The 19,285-nt window shown below is 42.9% G+C and overlaps 2 protein-coding genes across 3 annotated transcripts in view; one reads left to right on the top strand and one right to left on the bottom strand.

The window, feature by feature from the left end:
• The first annotated feature begins 597 nt into the window (after positions 1 to 597).
• On the top strand, positions 598 to 4,265 carry sox8a (SRY-box transcription factor 8a). Its single transcript, XM_032503098.1, has 3 exons — positions 598 to 1,281; positions 2,062 to 2,309; positions 2,781 to 4,265. Exons 1-3 carry the CDS (start codon positions 872 to 874, stop codon positions 3,518 to 3,520), a joined length of 1,398 nt encoding a protein of 465 aa, XP_032358989.1. The 5' UTR covers positions 598 to 871; the 3' UTR covers positions 3,521 to 4,265.
• Positions 4,266 to 10,131: 5,866 nt separating this feature from the next.
• Positions 10,132 to 19,285, bottom strand: part of LOC116671492 (arf-GAP with dual PH domain-containing protein 1) — a 35,606-nt gene continuing 26,452 nt past the window's right edge. For both annotated transcript variants that reach the window (XM_032502820.1, XM_032502822.1), the window contains 7 exons: positions 17,433 to 17,545; positions 17,158 to 17,304; positions 14,968 to 15,051; positions 14,455 to 14,517; positions 13,614 to 13,685; positions 12,353 to 12,581; positions 10,132 to 11,070 (listed from right to left, as the gene is read on the bottom strand). In XM_032502820.1, coding sequence (XP_032358711.1) covers positions 11,042 to 11,070; positions 12,353 to 12,581; positions 13,614 to 13,685; positions 14,455 to 14,517; positions 14,968 to 15,051; positions 17,158 to 17,304; positions 17,433 to 17,545 — 737 coding nt within the window. In that variant the 3' untranslated portion in view covers positions 10,132 to 11,041. The remainder of the gene's footprint in view (positions 11,071 to 12,352; positions 12,582 to 13,613; positions 13,686 to 14,454; positions 14,518 to 14,967; positions 15,052 to 17,157; positions 17,305 to 17,432; positions 17,546 to 19,285) is intronic.

The following is a 19,285-nucleotide window of genomic DNA, read 5'->3' as shown; positions in this document are numbered from 1 at the left end:
TATGCCTTGTTTGTATATTTTTATTCTCAATAAAGAAGTTAAAAAAACTGAATAGCCTACATTAGATAAAGTGTGAAACGTTATTACTAACTTTAGATGTAATAGATTTGTTAATACACGAATTAACAGGCTAATAATAATAATAATATAATAATAATAGTAATAATAATGATAATAATAGCATTATATTTTCAATATTAGCTTACGAAGTTTGTAATGTTTATATTGGTCGGCATTTTGTGTCGATCAATCATTGTGAACTCATTTTTATTCATTTTAAAATCACGAGCATCATATAGGCTATATCTAGGCCACATAAGTAGAAATTATTTGTCTCTGCGTATGCCTATAGTGAGTAGGAAGTATATCCTAAAAATACTCAAATAAAAATACTTAACATTTCTGCATCTGAACTTGGAAAAATAATAGAGGATCTATAACCTGTATTGCGTTAAATAGAACCATCATCCATTTGGGTTTCAAATTCTAAATGTAATTTCTAAATGTGATGTCACCAATCCCTCTGCCTCCTCCTCCTTTGTAAAGCCAAACCAGCTGGAACCGGGATGGTAAAACTTAGAAGCCAATGGGCAACGAGGGGAGGAGGGAGGAGAGATGCAAGTCGCTAATAAAGAGAGTTAAAGTTCTAAAAAAAGAAAAAAAGAAAATTAAACAAACTTTGCCTGGCTGTGGCGGAGGACGCAGCAAGGACTGATTCAAGGCAAGAAGCTTTTTTTTCCTGATTTCACTCGGATTTTAGGCTTGATTCCGGGGTGAAACAGTCTTCCAGAGCCGTGCGCATTTACGCACTTGGAGAGTTCTCCGGGAATCAGGCCACTTAGCAACTTTTTTTTTTTTTACCTACCCAGAAATGACAGAAGAGAACCGGTCCCCGGCAGACACCCCGCGCAGTCCAGCAGGCAGCGACAGCTCCATGTCCCAGCATGGATCGGGCTCGGAGTCCCCGACCTCTCCATCAGGGTCCGAAGCACAGGAGGCGGCGCGCCCGCCCGGGATGACGCACCAACTGGAGAGCGGCGTGGAGGACGAGCGCTTCCCCGCCTGCATCCGCGACGCGGTGTCCCAAGTGCTGAAAGGCTACGACTGGTCGCTGGTGACGATGCCCTCTCACGGGGAGAAAGGGCCGAAGAGCAAGCCTCACGTGAAGCGGCCGATGAACGCGTTCATGGTGTGGGCGCAGGCGGCGCGGAGGAAGCTGGCTGACCAGTATCCTCATCTTCACAACGCGGAGCTCAGCAAGACGCTGGGCAAGCTGTGGCGGTGGGTGCTGGAGCTTTAGAGAGGCTCAACCTGATCCAAGGAGCAGATAGTGTTGTGTGCAGCTATGTCTAAAGACCACTGTTCCCAAGCCTAAATCCTGGTTTCTCCACTTTAAAAAAAAAGTGACAACTCTTCTGATAAAATGACAGCAATACAACTAACTATTAATTAACTCATAAAGCATACACGGGAGAGTCTTCATTTACTTTTTTCCTGCATGTGCAATACAAAAACCACTGATAATGTCACTTAAGTAGCCTAAATGCGAGTAATAAAGTATCAAAGTAATAGTACTCATCTTGAAAATAGACAGTGTGTATAGCTTATTATTAAATTGGATTAGTATTGATAATGCCTTATTGTGTAAGTAGCATTTTACTGTTGTCAAGGTGGGACCCTTAACTACTTTGTACACTATTTTGCAGTTTAATCTCAAACTACTGCATCATACTTTTGTGATCATGTATCTTGTTTGTAAAGTGACAACAGCTGTCAGATTGTGAAGTAAAAAGTACATCATTTCCATTGGAATTGTATTGGAGTAGATGTGTACAAATGCACAAAATGTCCCTGGGTGAAGTAATAAGAATGTTTCTAATTTGTCATTTCCTGTCCTGTGTTTTAGAGAATTCTTTCTAACTTGTGTTTTTTTTTCCGGTGCTGAACGCAGAACATAAGGCAACATGTGTATCCATTTTGGAATGAACATCTGTTGTATTTCCAATGTTGCTACTAGTGTTTAAAAGGACCTTTTATCAACCTAATTCCTCTCTTCCTCAGACTTCTCTCTGAAACAGAGAAGCTTCCCTTCGTTGCGGAGGCCGAGCGGCTGAGGATGCAGCACAAGAAAGACTATCCGGACTACAAGTACCAGCCTCGGAGACGCAAGAACCCCAAACCAGGACAGGGGGACTGCAGACCCGGACCGGTACAGCAGCAACAGCAGGACTTGTATAAGACAGAACCAGGGGTGGCAAGACTGGCTGGAACAGCGGAACTGCACCATCATTATGATCCAGACAGGACAGGTGACACACGATCTTAATACGTTTTTTATTAGGGCATCTGTTGCAGCTTACCTTTTTGACCTTTAGTGCTTTAGCGTGAAAATATTGATTGGTAGGGATGTAGCAATGCATTGCGAATTGGTTAAAAGTCGATATAAATATGTTAAGATTCAACCGGTTGAGATGAAAAATGAGTCACAATGTAGTTGTGAAACAACCAAGGGCGTAATGTGCTTGTGATTTCACTTGTCACTACGTCTTCTTACGTTATTTATTTTAAGATTTCTTTTTCTATTTATTTACTTATCTTGGTGTGGGATCTAATCTTTAATTTGTATTTTGTTTTTGTTATTTAAGATGAAATACTTTGTCAGTTGCACTTTGATAATAACACACATCTGTTGTTTTTGCAATTGTAAATCATATTGAATTGTGAGATGAGTGCATTGTTCCATCCCTATTGATTAGTGCTTCCTTGGCTTTGATTCCCAGGTCAGTCTCATGGGCCTCCAACACCCCCCGCCACCCCTAACAATGACCTCCACATGGGGACCAAACACGAGGCCCCGCGGCCTGTCGACAGCAGCAGCACCGGCCCCGCGCCTGCCAGCGGCCGGCAGAACATCGACTTCAGCAACTTGGACATCTCAGAGCTCAGCACCGACGTCATCAGCACCATCGATGGCTTTGACGTCCACGAGTTGGACCAGTACCTCCCTCCCAACAGCCACGCCTCGGCTCTTCTAACCCCGCCAGATGGCAGCCACGGACATAACCACCCTTCTGGGTCCTTCATTCTGCCCAGCATCTACTCCCACTCCCATACCTGGACACCCAAAAGTGGCATTTCCACTGGAATGCCAATTTCCTCTTGCAGTCGTGATGCGCATGGGCTCCACGAGGACACCAGCCAAAAACCTCAGATTAAAACTGAGCAGATGAGCCCAGGTCACTACAGCAACTCCTCCTCCTCCTCCACTCCTCCAACGCCACAACCGGAGTACGCGTCCCTCGGCTCGGGCGTCTGCCCTTCCTCCATCAACCAATCTGACTACACTGACCTCCAAAGCTCCAGTTTCTTCAGCGCCTTCCCAGGGTACCCTGCCGGTCTGTATCAGTACCCGTACTTTCACTCGTCTCGCAGGCCTTACAGCCTGACCTTGGCACCACCTCCACACAGTCCTCCCTCTGGCTGGGAGCAGCCTCTCTACAAAACTCTCTCCAGGCCTTGAAGAGGCAGAAAACCCCACAAAAAATGGGGATATGGACACAAACTTTAATGACTACTCAGACTGAGACAGGGCTGGTTTGACAACTTGTAAGATAATATTTGGCGATTCAATGACTTGAATGTTAATTTTAAAGATTTTGACCAGACTGATATCTGTTGGCCAAAGCGTCATACAGTATTGTGGGTCATTATATAGTTAAACATCTTTTCTTATTTTTAGGCCTTCTGTAGGGCAGCTTTAGACATGAAAGGGGAGAGAGAGAGAGAGAGAGAGAGAGAGAGAGAGAGAGAGAGAGAAGGGGAATTGCTATACAGCAAAGGGCCGCAGGTCAGAACTGAACCTGCGACCACTGCCTCGAGGACTGAGCCTCTGCATATGGGCACACACTGTACCAGCCATCCAGGTGCCCACATTTGTTCCTTTTTTTACAAAGATAAATTCCCAAGATTGACTAGGATTCAGTGTTTTGAGCGTTTTCTGAGTGAAAAGCACTGAGGCATGGCTTTTAAACCTGCGTTGGACACTAAAACGTTCCATTTAAACCCCACACTAATGACATTTTGGGATGTGAGTAGCACCTATTTAAGACAGGGAGTTTCAGGTTTAATAGCAGTTTTTCCACTTGTACTGGCTGAGTAAAACAGTTTCTTTACTCTCAACCTTCACGTTGATGGGATCCAAAGTCAACTGTGTTACATTTCCATTACATTACATCTGAAGCTTATTCCCTTTTTTTCCTTTAATAGTGCATTTTTATAGTGCATAATGTACTGTATGTGAAGGTTCTGCATCATTCTGTTAAAAAACTATTTTTGCCAGCAAGAAGGTGTAATCTTTTCACCTATAGGGACTCAGAGGTCGACCTCTAATTAATGTAGGGTATGAGTGTTGATGATTGTTTCCCAGCAGCCTGATAAAATAATATTGTCTGTTAAAGCAAATGTTTGACATTTTTGGGAAACATACTTATACACACATAGTTGCCGAACGTTAGCTGAGTACATTGAAACTCTCGTGTCTGTCCACTAAATGTGAAACTACAGCCAGCAGGCTGTTAGCTTAGCTTAGCTTAGCTTAGCATAAAGACTAGAAGCAGGGGGAAACAGCTAGCCTGGCTCTGTCCTAAAGGTAACTACCAGCTAATTAAGCTTAGTCTTAAGCCTTTGACCTGCACTTCCTGATAAGTGCAGCTGAAACAAGTTGGGGACGCAACTTTGACACATCGTCACTGTTTAAGTTAAAGTGACTATATGTAACTTTTAAATGTTTCTAAAACTGAATCATTTTTCATCTGATGATCATATATAAGCTGTAACTACATAGAGACTGACGCTATTAGTACCTGAAGAACAGGTGGAACACATCAGGGCAGACGATCCCAGCGGCGGCGGGAAAAACACAAGGCAGGGAGGAAAGCAAGACACGACTCAGAAAGAAACAGATACTACAAAATAAAACAGGAAACTGAAACATAAAACATCCGCACATGGTGTGTACCCATTTTTGTAATCATATTCGTTATACAAAAACACATGAGACGGTAAACACGTTATTCCGTAATACTGTTCTGTTTCTCACACATTTAGGTGACAGGTGTGGGCTCAGTGAGGAGCTTAGCACCGCCCATGGCAATTTTGATTGGTTGGAAGAAATGCCATTAAACCAGAACAGGTTTTCCTCCCATCCCCGAATGCTGTGTGGACTAGCCAGACCCCCCTGCAGCGCTTAGGATGAGGGTCTGGCAAAGCGAGACTACATCAGGTGCAACTGGGGCTGAAAGATGGATCGTTGAAAAAAGACAAATCAAAATCACAATATGAAAGAATGCGATCAACTAATCGGGCTGATCGTAAATAAAGGGAATGTAAAATATTTAGTTGAATGTTTGGTGTAATATTCGTTTTAACAATTTGTATTTCTCTTTTCATTATTACAGTTACTGTTTTCTTTCACAAGATACATGCTGTAATAATGTAACCCAGATAGTTTAAAGGAATGTCCTATTTTCAGTGGAAAACATGATCTTAGAAGGTGCAACATGCAGATAAAAAAATGTATTCGCAAACCACAGAAAAATAACAATTAGATATATTTTTCTCCCAAATTATTCAGCCCTAGTTGCAACTGTAGAAAAATCAGAAAACTGTAGCTCACAACGCGACAGGCTGCTAAAAGGAAGGAATGCCTGGGTCAGAGTCCCAACCCTCAGCCGACACAATGGATTCATATCTGGTCTCCTCGCTCCTACTGCGGGCCTGTTCCGCTCTCCTGCTGCATTTCCAGTCGGTTTCCAGTCCAACAGCTGCTCCTGCTGGGTTTCCTGTGAAGAGATTAGCTGATTTCACAGTCCCGGCCCTGGCTGGAGTGTCGGGCTGCACGGCCTGATGGACAGGACAGCTGGGCTGGGGCTTTTTCATGCACTGTAACAAGAAATGCTCCATTGACTTGAAAAAAAAAAAGCTTTCACTTGTTGTCACGAGTCAAGTCTGACTAATGAGATTTTAAAATGATCTAAAGCAAGAGCCTTTAGTCTCAAAAGAGCCATTTCACACGCGCCAAAAATGAAATCTGTTTAGAGCTGCAAAACATATTATGAGCCTTAGAATTTAGGTAACAGCCTAGTAAGTAAAACTTAGCCTATCAACATCCCTAATAGGCCTAAGTGGAGTTTTTGTCGCCATTTTTATTGCACTTTTGACCATTTAATCCACTTTGACCCCACAACAATGATAAATTAAAACTAATATGTTTAAGAAGAACCGTTATTCATTTCCATATCATTTTGTTTTGTCAAAGCCACTGGAGCGAGGCTAAGGATGAGGCTTCTTAGCCTCTGTCCAGTGGCCAGCGAGGTAAGCAGACCCCTGGTCTAAAGCGTTTTCATGAGTTTTAAAGAACATGTCCTACACTCTAAGGGGATTTTCTAAACTCGCAAGAACATGTAATGTTCAAACATAGAAGTAACCAAAGCAGAACTTACTCCTGCAGTATTCAGGCTAATCTATATCCATGACGTTCCACTTCCGGAATTGCTCTTGTTCCGCCTGATGTCTCTCTTTTTGGATGTTCCGTTACCTTGCTCTTTCTTTGTGTTGGCATTTTTAATTCTGGTGAATTTCTGAGGACTATAGTTCCCTGGTCCTCAGATCTCTGCAGGGTAAATCCAGACAGCTAGCTAGACTATCTGTCCAATCTGAGGACTATGGTTACCTGGTCCTCAGATCTCTGCAGGGTAAATCCAGACAGCTAGCTAGACTATCTGTCCAATCTGAGGACTATGGTTACCTGGTCCTCAGATCTCTGCAGGGTAAATCCAGACAGCTAGCTAGACTATCTGTCCAATCGGAGTATTTGTTGCACGACTTTACACGTTACACCAAAACAAGTTCCTTCCTGTGGCTATTTTTGCAGCAGCAATGTATGAACCAGAGCACATTTTTCTCCCATCCCAGAATGCTGTGTGGACGGCCTGGCAATGCGAGACTATATTCTGTCTAAAGTACTGTGTACTGCAGCAGATTTACTGTTAAACGCGTCTGCTACACGTGCCGGCACCTTCCCAGTAGCGTAATATCTTTAGGACCTGACAAGCTGACCTGCCACATGCTTTTAAACACTTCCTGCGTGTCCGACCCGCCTGCTGCAGCTCAGTGGCTCACTTGTCTGAACATTTACCATGACAACCTGGTTGCCAACAACAACATGACGGCCAGACAGAAGGAACATTGATTTACCCACTGGCCTTATGGGGCCTTATGGGTAAATCAATGTTCCTTCTGTCTGGCCGTCATGTTATGTGGAAGTTTGTGTAAGAGTGGCGAGATCATCAGGTGACATTAGCTCCACCAGACCGGAGTGTGACACGCGGGGATCTCCTTCACAAGTGACTGATGAGCGCCACCTACTGTAATGTAGAACTAAAGAACAGTATTCGGTCCTTGGGAAAATACTGCCCCCTTCTGCAGTGTTTCACGGTGACTTCTGCATGGAAACAATTTATTATGTCCACACTCATTCATCCAAGTTTGTTTTTATTTTCCTTTAACTGACATTCAGAGAGGCGTCCTCTAGCTCACCCAGTAAGAGCGCTTGCCCCCATGTAGGCTGAGTCCTGCAGTGGCCCGGGTTTGAATCCAACCTGTGGCCCTTTGCTGCGTGTCATCCCCCTTTTCTGTCTATCCACAGTTAAAATAATAAAGGAAAAAGGCCCCCCCGAAAAAAATCTTTAAAAAAATGACGTTCAACATGTTGGGAAATGTATTTGCTGGTTTGTTGAGAGTATTTGTATTATTATTTTTTAGGGGGCATTTTTAGGCCTTAATTTGACAGGACAGCTGAACACATGAAAGGCGAGAGAGGGGGGGGGTGACATGCAGCAAAGGGCTGCAGGTCGGAGTCAAACCCGGGCCCGCTGCGTTAAGGACTAAACCTCCATATATGGACGCCTGCTCTTCCAAATGAGCTATCCTGGCGCCTGTTACGAGTTTAATTGGAAGATCAATCCCAGTCAAAGCTCTTATATCTTGTTTCTTGAGTCTGCAAACAATCAACATATTAAAAAAAAAAAAAAAAGGTTTTGCATGTGCGAAAAAAAACATTTGCAAAAATACTTTTTTGGGGGCTTCAGAGAGATGCTGTGGAACAGCATCAGCTATAGCTGAAGACTAGGAAAAGAACCTGGGGGTGTGAAATCAGAAAGAAGTGGGCTTCCCAGACGAGCTTCTCATCTTGGGTGTTTGCTTGCATGTCGAGGCTACGTTAGCGACATTTAAAGCTGCATCTCATGGCCCTTATTCGATAACTCCTCAGCCCTCGGCTGAACCGGAAGTTGTTCTGTCTCTCCTCGGTGACGGCCGTCTCACAGCTCTTATTTCTGCCCTGAGGAGCGAGGAGCGAGGATCGAGGAGCTATAGCCGAGGAAGCCGTGCAGCCGAAGGAGTTGCTAACTCCGCCCGAACAGCGGACAAATTCACGTGACGCTTCAGAGGAAAGCTCTACAACACATTTGCTCGTTGCCTCTCTCCTCCCGTGATTCTGTCGTGTTTCTCCGTTGCCTCCTCGGTGGGAGGGACTAGGATGCGAGGAAGGGAGGCAAGTTGAAGAGGGCTGCGCCTGTGGAATGGCACACCTGATTCTCTGGCTGAGGTTGAGTTGCATTGTGGGTAATGTAGGTTCCAGGTTTTGACAGCAGGGTTTCTGCAGGTTTCACCAAGTCAAACTTAAGACTTTTTAAGACCTTTATAAATGAAATTTACAACATACAGTAAACATAACATAAAAGTACACTGAAATACAGTGTCACAAAAGTACTTTCAAAGTAAATCAAATTATTAAAGTTAATAAAAGCGACACAGAGTAATACTGTAGTAATCTGTACATATACAGCAAATTATCTTTGGACGAGCGACAGAAAGAAAGAACTAAAAAACCATTGAGCATTAGAGGCAGCGTTTCATGGACGTAGGAAAATTAAGACCTGCTTAAAATTGTTTGATGATAATCCTGGTTCTGCAGCATCGATTATTATACTTTTTTATTTTCCATTGTGAGTCTGACAATGTCATGGGAGTGCAATCAGTTAAGTAGTCTTTTATTATTATTATTAAAGTCTTTACCTATTCCTTCAATTTGTCACCGGGGCGCATTGCTGTCCAGTAACACAAAAACAAAAAAACCATCCCTTTTAAGGTAACAGAAGAGCTCCATCTGCTGAAGAAATAGACGTAACTGCACTTTTTATTATAGCATATCCTTTACAGTGCCCATGCTGTAAAAATATGCGGAATTCTTCAGGGGCTTTAAAGGATGATTCTCATTTATTTTAACTTGGGTGTTGAAAATTAAATCTGAGCTCTGGGAATGGCGTCACTACAAGTCTGACCAGGCAAGAGACACGAAGCTAACCTGGGTTGTTGAACTTAAAGGAGACGTATCCTGCTCATTTCAGGTGCCAACTTGTAAGTTGGGTTTCTACTATAACATGTTTACACTCTTTAATGTTAATAAAAAAACTGTTTTTCTCCGAATATACCTGTATTCACCCTCAGTCTGAAACGCTCTGTTTTAGCTCCTGTCTCTTTAAAACCCCTTCCTAAAAAGCCCAATCTGCTCGGATTGGCTTACTAGAAAAATATGGCGCGCCTTTGCAAATGTAGTTCTCAAGACGTTGGACACAGGTCACTCAGATAGGGGGCGGTACATTTTGATCTAGTCAGCCCACAAAAAAACTGATTGGGTTGTCTTACTTCACAGTTTGAGGGTTTGTAGGGACTCCAGAAACCCACATTTATGTGCACAAACACAGACAAGGTGTGTTTTACATATTGTCCCCTTTAACCAATTAGAATCTGGGCCGAAAGTATGAAAATTCAACCCAAATTATAATTAACCAGAATTATCCTTAATTTAACCTACCTAAAGTTGAAAAGTGTCATATTTGCACAATATGTACAGTGATTAGGATATTGTTTTAGCAGTAGGGGCAGGTCCAAACAACAAGCGGCAGCCAACCTGCGCATTACGTCATCAGAATAATTTAAAAGGCAACCGCGACTCAAACACTGCTGTAGTCCCAAAGAAGAGACCCTAAACACTGAGGACGACTCAAACACTTGATTTCAGGTTCATCTGTATTCATGTTAAGATTTTTTTCTTCATGACAAAACAAACGCTCACTGTGATTTAAAAGGTCAACACAACAAAGTGTCTTTAAAACAAGATGAGAAAAATAAAACAGGTGTAGAGTAGAAGTATTGTAAAAATTACAATCCTGTCACATTACAATCCTTTAGAGCAGCAACGACGCGTCTACGATGACTCAGTATGTTCAACAGTACAAATAAATAGGAGAACAGCTGTCAGACTGAGGTTGTAAAAGAAGCCTGTCTGGATCCAGATCAGCCACCTCAAGCTACGTTAACAGCTACGGTGATCACTGAGAGTTTGTGTGTGTGCGGTTTTTTTTTTGTATGCATATTTGTTGTTAACAGCACTTTGTAGGTTCAGGTTCCGCAGTGCCCGAGGCTCGACCTCACAGCGTCCTCAACGAAAACTGCACGCGCACACACGGTAAGCCACTGGCATTAAAACTGTACATTCAATGAATTAACAATGTCTCTGTTAAGCAACCAGTGAAATGACTCTAGATTACATAATTACATTAGATTACAGGTAGAATGAACCATTCACGAGACGGAATCTGAGAAAAAGGTGGTTGCAGGGAAAGGGTCCGCATGGCTGAGGAAAGGTAGGATGATAATGTGTAGCACATAAGTTGGTAGGCGCATAAGTGATGACATCATCTACCCTTTGGCTTCTGATCACAGACGTTTCACCCCATGGTGGGCCTTCAGTCCTGTTAAGAGTTTGATGTTTCTACACTTAGCTGGGCTCAAGTCAATCTTTCTCTTCTATTCTCATCCCTCCGGTCCCACCACCCCCGGTCTCTGGTCACACATTGGGATTGTCTCAGGTCTGAATGAGACTGGGCCGGTCCAGCTGAGTTGTGGCTTCCTGCAGTCTTCAAGGCTTGTGTTTGAAATGGGCCTCCACTGCAGAGACACAGGAAAAGCTTCCGTTACACAGAACAACGGACAGAGAGTTCTGTTTTTCACTTAATGTGTGTTGTTTGAAGTGCAACAAGCTGCTACTTTAGCAGTGTTCAATCGTTCCCTCATTCACTCACTCACTACTCCCTATATAGTTTTTATTAAATAGTGAACTATATAGGGAACGACCAAACAAGGTACCCCGTAAAGTTTTTTTGTTTTTTTGTTGTCTGGCTAGTCCACAGCATTCCGGAATGGAGGAAAGGCTTGGTTTAAAGAATCTCAGAAAACTCCGATGGACAGATAGTTAGCTAGCTGTCTGGATTTACCCTGCAGAGATCTGAGGACCAGGTAACATAGTCCTCAGATTGGACAGATAGTCAGCTAGCTGTCTGGATTACCCTGCAGAATCTGAGACCAGGTACCAAGCCTCAGATGGACAGATAGTTAGCTTAGCTTTCTGGATTTACCTGCAGAGATCTGGGACCAGGTAACCAAGTCCTCGATTGGACAGATAGTCTAGCTAGCTGTCTGGATTTACCTGCAGAGATCTGAGGACAGGTAACAAGTCCTCAGATTGGACAGATAGTCTAGCTAGCTGTCTGGATTTACCCTGCAGAGATCTGAGGACCAGGTAACCATAGTCCTCAGATTGGACAGATAGTCTAGCTAGCTGTCTGGATTTACCCTGCAGAGATCTGAGGACCAGGGGAACCATTGTCCTTAGAAATCCACCGGAGGTTAGAATACCACCAAAAAAAGTCCCAGATGGGACTTGAACCCACAATTCCTGACTTGTGAGGTCACAGTGACCTTGACCTTTGATCTCGGATATTGAATCAGTTCATCCTTGAGTTCAAGAGGACATTAATTCCAAATTCGAAGAAATTCCCACCAGGCATACAGAGATATCGCCTGTAACTATACGATATAATAAAAATAATTGAAATACATTTTATTCATAACGCACTTCACATACACAAGGATCGGATGGACACAATGACCTCATGTGTATATCTTTTAAAATACATGGTGCAAATGGTTATGTCTCCCGTTGTATTGGTTTATCGTCTTATGGACATAATGCTCAAAAATAGATATTCCAATATATTCAAACATCTGTATTTTATTAGAAGGAATAATTATTTAGTTTTTGATGCTCCTAAATTACAGTGACCTGCTGAAAGAGCAGAAAACTCCACAGGGTACCCTTAAACATAGAAACATAAACAAAGGATTACCTTAATGCAAATTCAACCCTACAGTATTCAAATATTTCGCACACCTGCGTATTCCTGCGGCCTCATAGGTCGATTGATGACCCTCTGGAAGGCCGATATCCAATCCCGTTGCTCAGCTTCGGTTTCACAAGCAAACAGGAACTTCCTGTCTGGCGTGACAATGGTTATGCCGTGGTTCCAGTGGTAGCCCTGTGTGGAAGAGGGCAGGCCGGACAGGACCGTGTAGCTGTTCTCCTTACTGCCGATGAACACCTCCCCGCGGGCGTAGGCATCCTGGGACACAGACGGATACAAGACGTCCTGTGAATAGACTAGAGCTTCATTTATGATTGGGGCGGCACATTTACGAGTCCTACTAAGGCCACGTCAAGACCCGCCCCTTAATAGCAGCTTGATTGGTTGGGGTTAGGCATTGATCTCAGGTGGTTAAGGTTAGGACAGCCGATTGGACAGGGTGTGAGTCAAACGGCCTTAAAATGTGGTCAGAGAGAGACACTAACTGGACATTTTGCTGGAGAGTGTGAACATGAAAAACATGAAATATCATTTTTTAGCAAAGCTAAAAAACAACCTCATGGAAAGAGTGTTCTTCACAGTGTTGCAGGTAGACAGTCATTTTCATGTTGGCATTCTAGGACATTATTTGTATAGGACATCTTAGACATGAAAGGGGAGAGAGAGGGGTGTGTGTGTGTATATATATATATATATATATATATATATATATATATATATATATGGCCGCCCACTCTCCCAGCTGAGCTACCCAGATGCTCCAACAGTCATGTTAATGATTAGAGAAGATAAACGTAATGTTTGGTGGCATGTCAGTGTTTAACAGTGATGGGTTTACTACTGTTGCCAGGCAGCCTGCTTCCTTCTACTACCGCTCTCTTGTGGCCAGGTTGGATCAGTGGTGGAGCAGGTGCACATATAGATCAAGGTTTGCGCTTCAATGCAGAGGTCAAGGGTTTGAGTCCAACTTGTGACAATTTCCTACATGTCTTCCCCTTCTCGCTCCCCTTTCTTACCTAACAGTCCTGTCAAAAAATACTCCCGCTCTCTTCATCTTCTCTACTACTGCTTGGTTATTTACAGATTATTTTGTTTGTACGCCCTCTGGTGTTTTGGAGAATATTGCAACAAACTAACAACAAAAAAAGTGCGTTGAGCATAAATGTCTGTGTGTGCATGCTGGTAGCGTGTGCGCTTGCCACCTGCGGGGGTCCGCGCACGGTGTCTCGGTGTACCCAACGCTTTGGTGACCAGTCAGAACCAGTCGTGAGGGCGCAGGGCTCTACTTACCAGGGGGTCTTTGAAATACATGAGTCTCCTGTCATCCATAGTAAACCACCTCTTCTTGAAGCCCTCTGTGTGCTGTGGCAGACCAAGAGACACAATTACATTTTGAAGAAAAACCCCAAAATAGTCATAAGTGAAATGAGCAGTAAAATAACATCACATAAAATAAATGAAATTACGAATAAATATTGTTCATACTGTCCTCGTCTTGGTATTAAATGTTCTGTACTGCATTGGTTTGCAAACTGGGAGTGGGGGGGGTTTACAAGATAGATTTGAGGGGTTGATTTAGAGTAAAGAAAAGAAAAAACAAAGTTTCTGGTATACCAAATGATCCATTATTTCTGATTAATCCCTAATCTCTAATCTAATCTATTTGTTCTTGTAAAATATCAGATTCTTTTTTTTACAGTTCAGGCTTCAATTACTCAAATTAATTTATCTAAATTATTCTAATTAAACATTCAGAGACAAAAACAATTCTTCAACTCAATGGGTTGCAAGTAGACATTGCTCCATTTCAAATATGTACTTTTTTATTATAAAAGTAAAAATTTACTTTATATGTTAATTTTTTTATTATTATTGCTTGCTAATAGTCTTTTTTGTGATCTTTTTTGACATTCAGAAAACATAATATAGTAAACATAATATTCACGTCAACAGTTACAAACAACATGCTGGGACATAAGAAAATAAGAAAAAACATATAACACTATAAGCGTCCCGCAGAGATGGGGTCGAATTAGAGCAAATGTAACTGTAAAATTGAAGTGAAATATCATAATTGTTATTGACTTGACTTTGTAAGGGTGGTAGGATCAAGTGAGACCCCATTACAAACCTTTGGACCTGTTTTCTCCATAAAGCCTTCCTTCATGAAGTTTCGGGTCAGTTTGGGAACCAGCTGGAGAAGAAAATACAAAAGAGAATGAAATGAAATAAAAGCATGCATGTAACTTTAAAAATAATGATTGAGATGCACATGTCAACCATTGACAGAAATCAATATTGAAGCAGGAGGGGGTTTAATTGTGCACAACAAAACAAAACATTCAAGAATGAAATCCCCCTTGCAATACCATGGATATAGTGCCACTTACGTAAATATGCACTTGAATACTCAATGGAAAACACAGCGCCTTTGAGGCCTAAACTTGACTGTCATCGCTGCATGACGCTTCATTTTCCTGGCTAAACTCCACTACCACGGCCCCTGAAAGGACCAGCATCTGGCGGTGCCTGTATCCGGCTCACAGTCACCTGTTGGCGGCTAAACAACTGGCGCTGGTAGCCGGCGTCCCGGAGCTCTGTAGCGGCTAAATACAAGCAGCAACTGCCCCCCTCTCCTCCTCACCTCCTCGTCACTTGCACCAGGAAAGGCCACCTGTAGGTAGTGGAACCTGGCCGCTCTGATAGCATTGAACCAGTCGACCATCTCCTGTAAAAAAACAAACAAAAAAAACACTCAGTGGCAACATGTCCTGGTTGGGAATTCACACAGTAGCTCTTCACAGTATGATTTTAGGTTTATAGTTTGTAATACAGTAAATAGCATGAGTACGGTGTAGTTGAAGGCCTCTGTGCTGTGTGGATGCTGTGGTGCTGTCGATAACTCCACACAACAAGAGTGACGGTGGCACTGAATGAACCCAATGAACTCCCTCTGTCCCAGCCGGCAGTAGCACTACTCAGCCAGCAGGGGGAGCCGCGCCATCTCTGCCTCATGCTCCACTAACATCTTCTCTCTAAGCTTTTCCTTTATCATGAACTCTTTCTACCTCTCTCTGTCTCTCTCTGAAATGTCAGAATGCACGCACATGCTGATATAAAGGTTTAAAATGAAGAATGGCACAAGTTTATAATTCTGTTCATGAAATCGACATAAATCAAGAAACGATTTCTAAAAAACTCAAATAAACGAGTGTAAGTGTACAGGCCCAAATCACCCATCTGAATTTCCTATCATTACTGCTAAATGACAAGAAATCATATGGTGTATTTACACATAATTTCCTAAGGTTGGGCTACAAACTAACCAACATACATATATTCAACCATCTGCTTTACTGTAGATACACAAAATAACAAGGATGCATGTATCGGTATTTCAGTCAACTCGTGTGGATCAACATGTGAATATGTACACCTCTGACATTTGGTGTCTAGGCTCTGACCTCATCACTCCCCACAAGGAAGCACCATGTTGGGCACAGCAGGGAGGGGGGCGTGACGTTAATCCCCCTCCCTCAGGGGAAGGTATAGTCCCACACTGCTAGGTAAAGGCTGGGGCGGATGTGGGGGATTTTCTATGATTAAATTCAAATCCATTTAACAAAAATGAGCCAAAAAAAATGCAACACAACTGGCTAAAACAAAGAGATTTCCCATTAAACATATAGTGCAGACAGATTTTCTATTGTGTTGTAATTTTGAGCCTGAAATGAAACAATGCCTATAAGGGAAAAGGGTTGACTTTTAGCAATAAGCTGTTTGAGGTTCCTCACATCCATACTGCTTGTGTACACTGTAGCAAATCACAGATCTTTTTTCCCACAGCCCTCCAATTTTAAAGTCCCTCTTTTCCCTGAATGTGGATGAAGACACCTTTGAATTTAAACCTAAAGGCCGTTTTATGCTTCTGCAGAGGCTCCAGGCAGCTTTCGCCGTAGCCTACATAAGCGGCCTGGCGTTTATACTTGTGCGCTGGTGTGTATGCTGGTGCATGTGCGTCGAGCCAGCGTGTGCGTTTGGGGGGGATTGTGTGTGAATGTGAGTGTTTGTTGAACCCTACAATTTAAAAAGGAGAGCGGCTTGCCTGCTTTTTCTTATTTGTTGCTAGGCAACTACCTCTCGATTCATCCAATTGGACAATGGGACAAAACGCAAATGACGTCTGGAGCTTTTCTGCCCCGAGAGTTTCTTCAACTCCAGGTGTTCAGAGCACTTCTGCAGAAAAAATGCAAGGGGCGTAGAGGGGGGAGAAAAACCCGGCGCGATCGCCAGATCAGCGACACAAAAGAAAAGGAGCAAAAAGTTTCATTGTCATTGAAAGCAGTTACAAAACGGCTGCGAAAAAGCTCTGCCTGACCGTGGGCTTAAGACTTGACATGGAGGATCCAGTATGAGAAGAATGGCACTGCATGTATAGAGCAGGGGTTCCCAAAACTTTCAGCCCACGACCCCCAACGTAACGGTGCAAGTGACTCGCGACCCCCCCACTATAAATGTATATAAACATTGTGTGCAACGGCGCACGCCGTTGCACACAATGCAAACACAAGCATGTTGACAACACAAAATAACACAACAGTTTTATCTTGTGTTAAAATCATGGCTAACATATGCCATTTTTATGGTTTTTAATTTTAATTTTTATTCTGGAAATCAACTTGCGACCCCCCCTATCTGGCTCGCGACCCCCCTGTGGGTCCCGACCCCCACTTTAGGAATCACTAGTATAGAGCACTAAGGAAGTTTTTTTTTAAAGGCAATGGGCAATGTATACTGTGGTATAATTCAAAAGTATGTGTGTTTGACAGTGTACCTTAGCATCACTGTGGTAGACAAAGATGTTCCTTGTGCTGTTGTCTTTCAGGTAGGTGATCTGCAGGCCACAGGGGTTGCCAATCTTGGCTGGTTGGAAGGTGGCATTAAGGGTCTCAATTTTCATCACTGCTTTGGGATCCCTGGCCTTGGGTGAAGGAAGACATGAAACACAGGACTTAGAAGTCTCATATTCCAGAGTATTGCTGGCTTTCACCAATGTGATGTGTTTCTGCTGCATGCACCCTTCAAGATCAGCTGCATCATCTCGCTTACATCCTGCTTGTTGAAGTATTTCAGCGCCCCCTCCCTCTCCGACAGGATGAACTTTCGGCTAAGAAACTGACCGTTGTCTCTTCCTCGTTTCCATAGAAACCCCTCTCTGTACCCTGGGCAGGGAGGGGAAAAAAAGTGTTTGAGGTCGGGAGGCTGTTACGGAAAAACAAACATCGGAGCAGATGAGAGATTAAATGGTGAGATGTAACTGGTCGGAGCAACACGATACTCAAGTTAAGCAAAAATGAAAGATCGTTGGAAATCTTATTTAGAAGAGGAGGATAACGGAGACAGAGAGAGAGAAAACACAACAGCCAAGAGGCAAACAGACAAGAGAGAGAAGAATTTAGCAAGGAAATGCAGCATGAGGAGACGGAGACATTTATTGTCTATAAAGGCCAAGTAGTATCCCTTTCCCTTTCCATGCTAATGATATGCTGTTCTATTTATAGCCTGCAATGTCTTCTTCTTAAAATCTATTTTGGTAAAAAGCGCTGCCTACACAGACTCCTTTTCTGTCTTTTTTCTTTTATTTCCGTCACACTGTGATGTCTTTTCTTTTTAATCTGGATATATTTTTGTCCCTTAATGGGAGGAAGACGTCTTAGCATAACCAGGTGACTCCTTTACACGTTAGACACTTGACTTATGATGTTATCCAGACGGTTTCATAATAAGCACCAATTAAGAATAAAGAATAAACTTGCACTAAAAATGACAAGTAAGGGATGAAAAAGGAGCTACAAAATGAATAGGGGGGACATCTCAAGTATTATACTCTTGAAGTGTTTGTTCACCTAAAATATGATACTTCACAGTATTATGAGTGATCCCTAACACACAATTACTGTAATCTACTGCTCTCTTTTACATTCTCCTTATTAAATGCATAAGGCCATTGATTACCTCTATTCTGTCTTCTCGTCCTCTGCACTCATTGTGCTCTGTAGTTGTGTGTGTGTGTGTGTGTGTGTGTGTGTGTGTGTGTGTGTGTGAGACGGTGACTTTCTGACAAGAACCATTTACCTACATGGGCATTACCTCATCGATCAATAGCCCTCCTTGTTTCCACCCTTGTCTCCTTTCCTCCCTGATGTTTTTTTTCTTCCTCCTATCCTTTGCATACTGGGTCGATATTAACATTGGCCGCTGTGGAGGCCAGGTTACTGCCAATAGTCAATCTCAGCCGCCCACACACACACAACACACACCACACACACACACACACACACACACACGTCATGCACATCACAATGAGTGATGAAGAGAGCATGAACGCACAATATAGATGACAGAATGAGTCATATGATTACACTCTGTTTGCATGTGTGTGTGTGTGTGTGTGTGTGTGTGTGTGTGTGTGTGCACGGTTCTCCACTGAAACAATAAACGAATGAGGTCACTGCAAGCCAATCAGAAAGCTCTATCTTCAACAAGACGTGAAATGTATACTAGTTGACACACACACCACACACACATCCACTATTCTGACAAATACCGCACACTCATCCACCACACACACGCAGGTGGGCATGCCCACACACACACACGCACACACACACACACACACACACACACACAAAGCAAACAACCAACCAAAACACACTGTTTTATGGCACCTCTATTTTCCTGCATTGACAATTAAAGTGCCGCCGCTTGAATACAACAGAAGGGCTTTAAACTGCCAACACATGCTCAACCACTTGGCAAAGGAAGGGTTAAAATTTATGTTTTAAAGTCAGTGATGGATGTTTTAGGATAACTGAACTCTAGGAGTTTAACTTTCTGCTTATCACCGGGTAAAAAACGCAAGATTGGCACAACAAGACACCATCCAGTTTTGCTTTTATTTT

Source organism: Etheostoma spectabile, chromosome 21, assembly GCF_008692095.1.
Source record: "Etheostoma spectabile isolate EspeVRDwgs_2016 chromosome 21, UIUC_Espe_1.0, whole genome shotgun sequence".
In the NCBI taxonomy this organism is placed as follows: domain Eukaryota; kingdom Metazoa; phylum Chordata; class Actinopteri; order Perciformes; family Percidae; genus Etheostoma; species Etheostoma spectabile.
The sequence above is the reverse complement of the archived record's forward strand: the minus strand, read 5'-3'. Positions and strand labels throughout refer to the sequence as shown.

Coding starts and splice junctions, on each gene's coding strand:
- sox8a (XM_032503098.1), top strand. CDS start 872: ATGACAGAAGAGAACCGGTCCCCGGCAGACACCCCGCGCAGTCCAGCA. Junction 1,282..2,061: donor ACGCTGGGCAAGCTGTGGCG/GTGGGTGCTGGA, acceptor TCTCTTCCTCAG/ACTTCTCTCTGAAACAGAGA. Junction 2,310..2,780: donor TTATGATCCAGACAGGACAG/GTGACACACGAT, acceptor TTTGATTCCCAG/GTCAGTCTCATGGGCCTCCA.